Below are 11,639 nucleotides of genomic sequence, written 5' to 3'. Positions count from 1 at the left end.
CCTGTTTCTTGAGGAAGTATGGGCTCTGCAGCTGTACCCTTAGGAATTAGAAACTGATCAGAAAAAAATATTCTAACCTGTGGAATCTGGCGGTTTCTGTTCTTTTGTAGAATTTGTTCCTGTTTCACTTTCTTTGATGACCTGTGGATAAGACAATTGATACATTAGTCATTGTATACAGTGTTCATATTAAACAGTTACTTATGGAACTGCAGCCTGATTTGTTTGGTCAAATATAAGTACTCTATGTGATCTAACTCAACCTTTTCTTATAAATTATTATTTTCTTATAAATGATTATTTTAATCACTATTAAATGGACTTGATTGGTACCAGTGTAAAGCAGGAGAAATGATCTCAGTTATAATCAACACCACTGTTAGCATAAACACAGCCCAGAAAAGATCAGAACTGAGCCTCAAGGACTAAAAAAAACAACCATTCAGGAATGAGCTGTTTCCTTGCACCAGTCTCTTGCTGTTAAAAACTAGGTTGGTTAAAACACAGCTATGAATATTTAATATTCTAGTAAAATATCCCAAACTGTTTTACTGACAGATTTCAGAAAGATTTTTGCTGTTAATCAACATCTGGTAACAGCATTTTTAATGAGCCAATAATTTATTATAGGGTGACCAAAACAGTTAGCAGGAATCAGAGTGCATAAACCATGTCAGCTTTGTAGCTCATTCTTGTCTACATTTTAGAATGTTATAGTGACATCTAGAGGAGCTTTATACCAAGCTGACTCCTCATAAAATTTTCATTATTAGTGTTACCTTTATGACTATTTGCTAATATTTCTATGCAATTTGTTCAGTGTGTTTTTTCTTTGGCCAATCCTAGACTTGTAGTAGAATGGTGACCACAGCAATCAATGACGCCTGTTGTTTTGCAGTATTCCTTTTCCATCTGCCTTCCTCCTCTTACAGTACTATACATCAGGCATTATTAACAGTAATAGGTCCAAAGGGTGTGAAAAATAGATACCTTCCAGTATTTTCCAGAGAGACTGCTTTCTCTCTTTGAGCCACCAACTGAAACAGCATAATGCCTATTTCAAGAAAATATACATGGCCAGGCACCTAATTTTGAGTGTCTTAATCATGCAAGCAGTCCTGCTGCTTATTCATGATTGTACTCTAGGCATGAATTAGTTCCATTGCTAAATATATGTTCTGGTATTCCCTCTGCATTTTTTATGCTTTATTTTTTGCTTTTAATTTATCAGGCTACACAGAAAACCAACACGAAATTAAAGCAATGTGTATCCTCTACAAACACTGAGTTCAAGTGAAAGGAAACTCCATGAGGAGCAAAGAGAAGTAAGAAAAACTGGATGAAACTGCTTGAAGGAATTTCAGCAGGTCTGCTTTGGAAAATCCTGATCTACAAGGGTCAAAGAAACTATACTATGAGCATGAGAATTGAGACCAACAGTTATTTGGGATGAAGTGGGTCCTAGGAAGTTACAAGCTGCAAATTGAAAAAGGTCTAAACACCAGCACCTAAGAACCCTTGAAACATACATTGGAGCCTTGCTCACATGGAACTTAAATGTAAATGTCGTGGCTCCAGATGGATCATAACTAAACAACTGGTGCTCATTTTGTTTTTCATGATGAAAAGTCCTAAAAGAAGAAGGGCAAAACCTTGGACTGATTCATTCTGCAATGTGACCACAATTAGTAACACACTCGGATTCCTGTAAGTGTGTCAACCTCACCATGCTGCTGTGGACATCAACTCCAATCAAATACAGTCAGCTGAGCAAATAACCAGAGAAACAGTCTCCAAGCTCCTTGATGCATGGGGCCAGATTTCATTTCTGCAGTCAAAATTAATTGCAGGCACACAGTGCTTCCTACTAAATATTCCTGTAGTTTGCAGGTGGGAAACACAGAAGTCAACTTTTGAAAATCCGTCTAGTGGAACACTGGATGATTTTGAACATCTGAAACTGCCAGAGAGTTACATAAATTACTACAGTGTTTATTCAAGCATCATTTCTGATTGCTTACATTTTAACAGCCAATGAGGAGCTCATACTAATTTAAATGAGACAAAAAATGAACACAAAACAAAACAGCTCAGAGCATTTACTGTTATCCTTCAGAATCAATACATATGGCTGTTTGCAATAAATATAGGGCCAGCATTTAGTGCACTAGGATAAGAAAAACTAATGTAAGGACTAGATGCTTGATTGATAGTACCTGTAGACACAGCAGCAGTCTACATATGCATGTTCCAGTTTTCTCCATGTGGAGGGTTTTGCCTTTAGCAGCAATATGTAACTTCAACTTGTCAAATCTTAATCCAGCAATAAAAATATGAACTTTCACTCATTATTTCTTTCTCTCTGTATTTTGCCAGATTTTCCGGCGCTGACTGAAGTCAGTGCATGGGATTCCTTCCACAGGGCCGGCCGGCTGCACCCTGGGGGAGGCACAAAGAGCCCCCTTTAATTTGCCTGCGACATATGTCCCTGTGATATTCGACCCCCTTCCCCCACACCTCCTCAAGGCAGGGGTGCCAACCAGCCACTTTGACAGTCTGCAGTTTGCGAGCACCCAAGATGATCAAACTTTTCTGAAAATCTCATCTGAAAAGCATGGTGGCGCGTTAATGACATCCAAAAAACCAGTCATCCCTCTACTCTTCATAACACTCTTGTTCCTTCAATCTGTTAACAGTGCTTTCTTCAGGGTCCTTTTAACTTAATCCTTATGGGGTTTTATTTATTTATGTATTTATCTTCCCGTATTTTGGTGATATGAGACATTTCTTTAGTCTGTAATTTCTAAAATTATAGGAAACAACATTTCTTAGTGGAAATCAAGCCTCCGCTTTATTTTTTCCCTTCTTTTAAGGACTTGAATATATACAATGAGGTTTATGGCACTACAGCCATTTTTCCTGTTCATACTAGCCCAAAATTTTCATGTTAATTCCAGAAAAGGTTAAATATCTAAGGCTACATTGTGAGCCTGCAAAACATACAGAAGCAAAAAGGTGTGTGTATCTACACAAGTTGGTACTGTGTATTCAAAAAGACATTCTCCAGACTTAAACATATGCTTTCATACAGAGCACTGCTAGACTCTAACTAATAGAGACAGACTAAAAGACCATACAGTGATAACAGGATGATGTTACTCAAGAGGCTAAAACTTCAGTATAGACCAGTGGAAAAAAACACTTTTGGAAATCATTTAAATTAACTTTAGAAAGTATTTATAAAACCAGCAGAAATTAAGCAATAAGCAATCATATATATGCATATATTTTAACAGCAATTTCAAATGCAGTCAGTAATTAATGCTTTTTGTAGACATCTGACTCCTTTTTAATGAGCCATACTTAGTTAAATTCCTTTTTTGTACAGTATCAGGCCTAACCTTGGAATGTTTTTCTAGCTAACTTTCAATTTTTTTATTCACCTAATAAAACTCTTTGATTTTTTTTCTTATTGCAAAAAATTTTATAATGAATGGCCTCATGAAGCAGCCCCAAGCTTTTAGTTAGATCTCCTTTATCACTCCATCATGTTTCATTCGATGCCAAGATATTATTCTGAAGATTCAATTTCAATTAGCTGATATCAAGACACAGAAATTTGTACATGTAAACAGGATGTTTCTTACTCACTTAGTGTCTGTTTCCTAGGTTCCTAAGATATTTTGCAAAGCTCTCTTATGACACGTTATCCAGGTTTTGTATAAGACCTCCTCCTCATCCATTATCAACATGATTAAGTTACCCGAGCTTTGTGATGATTTCATTTTGTTAACAGCCAAAAATATACCATTGGTTTTGCCATCCAAGCACAGTACAGTAGATGCTCTCAGCATCTACACGTTGGTATATGGGAGAAGGTACTGTATATGACAGAGACCTGGTGGCGTTAGAATGCATGTTAATGCCTCCTGTGCTATCCCCCAAAAGCTGGAATCCATCTCCTCTTTTACTTTTGTATTCCTCTTCAATATACACCTTTTTTTTTCCTCAGAGACCCAGCAACATAAAATAATCAGTGAATGAATTTCTGATACAAGCTTATAAAAGATACAAGATCAGGCAGAAGAAGAGCTTTGAAAGCAGATTTTTAACTTGTTGATTGGCATAATTTCAACATCTCCAGAATACATGGAGTCCTGCAATAACGACCACTAAATCTGTGGCTAACCGACATTTTCCAACTGCGGGCATAAACCACTCACCTATCAAACTATTTCAGGCAATTTTTTGTTACTATATTAATTAAGTGGCCTCACTGTTAGAGAATACTTTTTAGCTTTTCTAACTTATTTGAGCTAAGCATACAATGACATGCACAGCAAATATGTACAGACTTCTTGAACTGCCCTTCATAAGCCGCTTTCGGAAAATAGCATTGTTGGGAGATTTGCAAAGCATTACAAACTTCAGAAATCATCTCCTACAGCTTTGATGACTGATTTTAAATGGATTCCAAAAATGCAGGCTACCTAATAACACACTTCATTTAACAAGAAGGGGTTTGAGGTGGGGGGGTGAGGAAAAAAGATCTGAGATTTCTTTATTTCACTGTTATATACACACTTTTTTCCTGTGGCACCTCACCATGAAGGCAGCACACACTGAATGGAATGTGCTTGGACTCATCCCAGGCTCTGCTGGGGCTGTTGCCCAGCCAGTCATCATTGCTGTTCATCACTGGTGCGTGTGTGTGCAAAACACAGGGTGCTGCCAGGATGACACCAAATTAATTTCATTCCAGAGCAGTTACTCTTGTCATCAAAAGCCAGCATAGTTGAGACCCAGCATTTAATTGCAATGGCACTTTCATACTGAAGGAGGCATTCATGCATAGTATCCTTACTGCTGATGGATGTATCTGACTCTTGATAGGGGCTGAGAGGAGTCCTCACCTAAAAGTTGACTAACTGGCTAAAAAATCTGATGACAAAAGGTAGCTTTTTGATCACTGGAGTGGGCAAAGACCTCTTGCGTGAGCAAGTCCCTTCTACCACTGTCTCATCTCTTTAAGGAACCTTCTGCTTTTATTGGACTGCTCTCTGCTGACCTGACATGCCTTGCTCTCTTGCACTTACCAGTCACCCCTTTATCTCAGGAGTTCTCTCTAGTTTTGCAAAGTAATTGTAATGGATTCCTAAAATGGTGGGTGTAACACATAGGTATTAATGTCATGCCTATAAGTAGTCTGAGGCCTGTGTGCAGGTATTTAGAAGTCAGCTGTGCCTGCTTTGATTCCATACGTCCCTCAGTGCTGTAGAAAGATCAAAGCCACAACAACGGTGTGCAGGGCAGGATCCTACCCAAGGAACACAGTAGAACAGAGAGCAAGTTCAGAGGCTAAATGAAAGCAAAGCTAACACAGCATTTGAAATTTGAAGGTGCATGAACAGCTCTCCTGTGACTGTCAGTAAGGGGGAAAACAGGGCAAAACAAGATGAAAATGTCTTGTTATTTGGAGAAAAAAATACTGCTTTTATAGACAAAGAAAGAGAGAGAGAATTCTAACTCTAATATTTTATAGCTCATTCAAAAACTGGAATACCTCAACAGAGAACATATTTAGGTAAAGCCATCAGTCTTGAGAAGAAAAAAAGCATTACCGACTATAATGGCAGCTAAAGTAGATGACTAGCTGTATTGCCCAAGCAGCAGGCAACACATTTGCTGAGTTTCTACATGAAGAATCTACCCCTGAAACTGCTGAGGATTGCAGAAACTCCTGCAGAAAGAATGAAAAAGATAATGAAACAACTCCTGCTTATTTGGCTGAAATATGAAAAGTTAACGGAGTACTGCCAATCTGGAGAGAATTTAAATAACGCATTAGGGATCAGTTAGTACTTGTACGCAAAATGAAGGAATCAAAAAATGATTATAGACTGAGGCTGAATCGATCTTACACATGGCAAACTGCAGTTTCACTGCAGACCACTGCTAAATCAGCCAGTGAGTTACAATTGCACAGTGATACCTGCACAGGAGGGATAGAGGGTTCAAACAGAAAGCATAGCTCTCACTGCTGGGGTGTTTTTAGTATGGGAAACAGCCTCAAGCTGCTAATAGTTATTAGTCGTATGGCGAAGCTGGTAGAAATGGCAAAAGACTGAAGTTACAGCAACCTGCAGGCAAATGCAGAAAGTTCAGCACCACTTTATGATGGCACCAACAAGGGCCTTCTGACTCTCCAGGTGAGTATTTGCAGTTTAATAGTATAGAATATCTAAATTGCTTAATTTGGAGGAAATAAGTGAAGTATTATTTTATCCCCTTTCTTTATAAATGGAAAGAATAAAACTGAAAATGGAGTTATGCAGAGTCATTTCACAACAGGATTATCACAGACTGCTTAAATAGGTGAATTTGAGGGAGACCTCAAGACTTTTAAAGATGCTTACAGGAGAACTGCTGATTTCCCTGGGTGGCAATAGTGAGAAAATGATTTACAATGATAAGTAATGCATGCTACTCTTCTCAGCCATGTGGTGATAGGGTTGTGCAGTACTTGGTGGAAAATGGCTGGGAGATATTTGGCAGGACTGACAAAGCATGAAGTGTCTGCAGGCTACACAATATTGTAACTCTAACCCAAAACAGAAAAAAACTAACATCCTGTACAGGGCAGTGGAAGTATTTCAGGATGGCAGTAAAAGGCAGGAAAGCAGAAATTTTGCTTCAGAAGAGAGTGATCCCTATATTTTGCAGAGCTCATGAAGTCCCTTTGGAGCCTGTGATCTGGAAACTGTTCCAGCTGCTGCTGAAACTGGAAGAAAGGTCACATACCCCAGCTGCTTATCACTACCTCTTTACCTGTCTCCTGTTCTCCCTCTTGCCTCCTGACAGAGGTGAATATCCCCTTTGTTCTGCCTTTTCAACTGCTTTCCACTTAATCTGGTTCTGTAAAATGAGCCAGTTAAAAAATACAAAAACAATCCTACAATTAATAAAGGAAAAAGCACCTCTCTAAAGACAGAAGGATGGGAGGGCAGGTGACTAAGCAATATGCAAACACAGTGTACTGCCTTATTCGGATGTATCCATAGCCACCCATTACACAGCCTACTAGTAACCAAGAATAATTAGATTATTTTGCAGAACCAGTCGGGGGACAGCCAGATAGTTATTAGACAGCTCAGCCATCAGAACTAAGAGGTGCCAATTGCTGGTAGCTAGGGGAGAGTGGAAAATGAAAGGGCACTCATACAAAACATCTGACCACCTCCAGCAGTGCACAGTGTCCTTCAGCGTTAACCGTAGTGAATGGATTACCTCACTTGTTGCCATAAGGAAACAACAGGACAGCATACGCCTGAAGTGATTGCAGGGTTGCTCAGTATTGCAGTATGGAGTCTACCTGGGATAAAAGAGATGTTGGCCTTACTGACTGGAGGCCAGCACTTCTCCAAGGTCGGTATTGTTCAAAGTATCTTCAAGTGGGGACTAGAGACAGTGATAAGGACTGTGTTAACATAAGCAAGGGTTTACTTCAGTATAGCCTGCTGGGTTTGTTCATTGCTATGCCACAGGTATCAAGAGTACACTTCAGGCATAAAACTCTGCTTCTGCATAGGTGAGAAGAAATCTAACCCCCTATTTCTCCATTCTTTTGCTTTTCTTTTTGCTTTTGCCAGAACCATATAAAACCCCATTTGTAAATCCATTTTGAATATGTAGCAGGCAGGGGCACAAGCCATCAACTTCAGAGTATCTCATGAACCAGTCTTTTTGCTAATTTGCTCAGAGATGCTATTTCTATCCCCTCAGGCAGAGGAGAGTCTGTCTGCCCTCAGCACTGATAAATGCTGGCTTCTACTAAACTGAAGCCAAGCTCAGCAGTTTCTGCTGAAGGATATCATACCATGTTCCATTATTCTTAATGCAGAGCTGAATTCAAGTCTGTTTTTACTTAAAATCAGGATGACTAAGTGTTTACTAAAGCCAGCTGTTGTTCACAGGATAGCTTAACAATTTTATGATGGCCCTTTTATAATAAATCAAACACACAGAGAAGAAGGCAGTGACAAGTTAACATATGTATGTTAGCTAATAAAACAAAAAAAATATATTAACAACGTAACAGTATCACCAGTGTGATTCCACATGTGCTTGTGCTGCTTCTACTAAGTCCTCATGCTGGACAAATTCCTACTAATTCCACTCAACACAAATGAAAGTCTGCCTAAACAAAAATTAATTAGTGATTAATTAATTACAAATGGAGCTGCTGTTGAAATAAAGAGACTCCACTTGCCACTCTCCTCTTTGGGTCTTTTGCAGTGATTCCCTTTGTTTTTAGGAAATCCAAGCCCTTCACCCTCCACTTCCAGGCTCTTCACAGCTCTTAACTCTTTCCTGGGCATCTGTGACCTCTGTGTCATGCTGGCGACCTCCAGTCTGCCAGGAACACGTCCTCCCTCTCCTGCTGCCAGCTCTCATCTATGCCCTCTGCTACACACACTGGGCGCCCACAAATTAATCACTGAATCCATTACAGTTTCCTTCTTTCTCTTACTATATGTTTCTACCATGGAGCCTCATATCTACTCGGGCCTCCAGAAGTTACCAATCCATGAACATCCCAGACCTGATTCAGTTCGTATTTATAAACAGCTTAGATGAATATGTGGTTTCACTGATACGGACAGAGCTCTACCCTTAACTATAGTGATCAAAGCATTACAGAGATGAGCTGTGCATCTCACTGCATTTTGGGCTTTTACAACAGATGTTTTCATTGATGTGTTAAAAAGTAAAAAGAAGCCCTAAACTCAGACACGCAAAATAATTATTGTTTTCCCATCAAGACAATGGTACAAAAGACAAAAACTTCTCTTTTGTTAAAATTCCTTTATTGAAACCAGTCCAACCTGATTTTCAAAAAGGACCTGTAAAAATCAGTTTTGTTTCTATCCATTGTCAAGGCAGCATTTTTTCCACTCAGTTATTGATGCTCTGGAAATGAGGCTGCAGCATTTTATATCCTTACATAGTGGCAGATCAGTCAGTTCAACTGACAGAGCTTTACAAGATGCTCCTCTCCTGCTATTCAGATTGTACTGACAACTGTTAAGTCTCCTGTGCTGGCTCTAAGACTTGTTGTCTTACAGAGAAGTGTGTCTGCCTTAGAATAACCAAGCTAAAAAGCATCTGGTTAGCTGATCTGAACACTCTGAGTAATACTGGACACCTATTTTTTCAAGGAATGCCATTTCCTATTGATACCATCACACAATACTTTTCCTGCTCAAAAACTTAAGAAAAACATACTCAAAAATTACTTGTTAAATATATCAAACAGTGAAGCCTATTTGTGCCTTTAAACAAAAATGTAAAGCAAAGCAGAAAAGAAGGTGAAAGCAGCCTTTTGGTTCATTCTATGTTAATTAAACATCAAAATACTTTGTTAGAAAAAAAATCTTCATTTTCTAATGCTACTGGTCTTATTTGCCACACACAGAATAGTCAAATTATCTTACAAGAGCCTATTACAATCAATGGAGCCTTTTGGGAGATTTTTGTGGTCTTTTAATCTGGCCTGTAAAGAACATAATGAAACTCCAGTTACGGTGACATGGGCATTATTTTTCTCCCCAAGGAAGTTTATACAAACTGCAGCTCTAGTCACAGTAATCTTACCTAAAACCCCAGTTTTGAACCCCTCCCTCCTCACTGATGTCAGCAGAAATACCAGACAGAACAGCACACTTAAGTTGTTCTTTGAAGTAAAGGACAGACACAGACACCTATCTATGGCCTGATCCAAAGTTCACTGTACTCTTTAGAAGGCTTTTTATCAGCTTCACTGAGATCTGGACCACACTGTATATAACATAAGTGCTGCACTTGGTTTTTCCCAGATGATTATAAATCCAGAGATTATCACAGTAAAATGGATGGCCAGGACCCAATTCTACTGAAATTTGCATCGATTTTTGTCACTGATATCAGTGACCTTAATTATGTTTTATAACTGCAATGAAATCATTAGAAAAAAATGAAGGTAGTTATCAATGATTTTCTATATCTCTTCCCCTAAAACTTGCTCAGTTTATTCAAATACATTTCATTTTTTAAAGCATATGGATTGTTCTCTCTTAAATATTAATGAAATGAAAATGCTAAGCATACAGCAAAATGTATCTGTAGCTTGCAATGATTCTTGACAAGATGAAAAGCAAACCTAGGCTCACTTCACTTTTCTTCTTGAGCAGGTCATCATCTTCTGTGTCCAAGAGTATCTGCATCCTAAAAAGATGTTCAGCTCCCTTTGTATGATCGCCTGCCTTGCAAAGCTTATGTTTTTGAGCATGGTGTTTTACACTTAAATGATGGATTACTAATGTTTTAACCTTCTCAATCAAAGGCCCTACAAGCTTCTGTAATCCAGTAACACTTTATTCCAGTCTGTCTAGTCTTTTAATTTGCCGGTCTGCATTCCTGCTCATATCAGAAAGGGATTTTTTCATTTTTAGGCAAATTCTCTTCATTTCATCACTTCTCAGATTTTTGTGTCTTTCCATCTTGGATCCAGTTTCAGATACTTCTGCCTTTACAATCTCAATGTCTTTTTCAACGCAACAGATTTCTTGAGAAACACTGTTTAGCTTCTTAAGAACATTGTCTTGCAGAGTCAACAGCTTACTTAATTTCTGTTCAAGGGAGGCAAACTTCATATCCATGATTTTAAAACTTTCAGATGTGCTGACATCATTGCTTGCAACATTAAGAATTTGGGGGGGGGGGGATTCCATTTCATTATCAGGCCTGTGGTATGGTAAAGCATTTGGATCAAATATTTTGGCCAAGTTGTTGACCATAGATGTAGAAGAGCTCTGCCTGCTGGATGTCATTATTTTGCTGGTATAGCTATGGGGAGGAAATGCTCTGATGATCAGCTGCTTGAGCACAATATCAGTTGCAAAGGCTTCCCATCCAGTCTGCTCAGGCATACAGCCTGGTTTGAGAACTCCAGCTTAAGTAATCTAAAAACTACTCTCAAATATTTGACTAAAATGGAGGAAGAAGACACCTAAATTATTTAGGAAGAATAACACCTTGGATCCATTCTTTTTTTTATGTATCTGTTTCCAAATCAAGGGAATACAGAGATGAGCATCCTAAATGCACTCGGTTCAATGACATCAGCCTAGCAGGGGCAGAACTATTTGCACTCCAATGGAATTTGACAGCAAAAAGGCTACTCAGGATGTGAGAAGTATCTAAGGGCAGAGACACTTTGGCAGTGGTTGTTGCTTTTCAAAAGCCTACTATGTAATGTGATTACTGTTCTGAAGAGAATAAGGGCTCTTAAAGGGACCCTGACTGTGGCTGCTTGAAATTGGTACATTTTAAGGTAAACTTTTCAGATCAAAATCTCTATTGCTTGAAAAGCCTCTTCTACCAGGAAGGAAGTTGATAGAGTTGATAAACAAGAAAAACATTAAAGAAAGTGAAAGAAGGAGACACTGGAATACAGATATTGAAAAAATTCAGAGTCACTTCCTCTACCCTGTATTTTGACTATGACATTTCTAGCTCTTTATATACACAAGCAATTCAGATGCACAGAAATTTTCTTCATAGCCAATATCTTAGTTTACTTCTGCAGTTATCAAGAGTGG

At 38.6% G+C, this 11,639-nt stretch overlaps 1 protein-coding gene across 1 annotated transcript in view; it reads right to left on the bottom strand.

Moving 5' to 3' along the window:
- Positions 1-11,639, bottom strand: part of MYLK4 (myosin light chain kinase family member 4) — a 69,026-nt gene that overhangs the window by 20,204 nt on the left and 37,183 nt on the right. The window contains exon 2 of the mRNA XM_067292160.1: positions 78-141. Coding sequence (XP_067148261.1) covers positions 78-141 — 64 coding nt within the window. The remainder of the gene's footprint in view (positions 1-77; positions 142-11,639) is intronic.

Source organism: Apteryx mantelli, chromosome 2 (genome assembly GCF_036417845.1).
Source record: "Apteryx mantelli isolate bAptMan1 chromosome 2, bAptMan1.hap1, whole genome shotgun sequence".
In the NCBI taxonomy this organism is placed as follows: Eukaryota; Metazoa; Chordata; class Aves; order Apterygiformes; family Apterygidae; genus Apteryx; species Apteryx mantelli.
The sequence above is the reverse complement of the archived record's forward strand: the minus strand, read 5'-3'. Positions and strand labels throughout refer to the sequence as shown.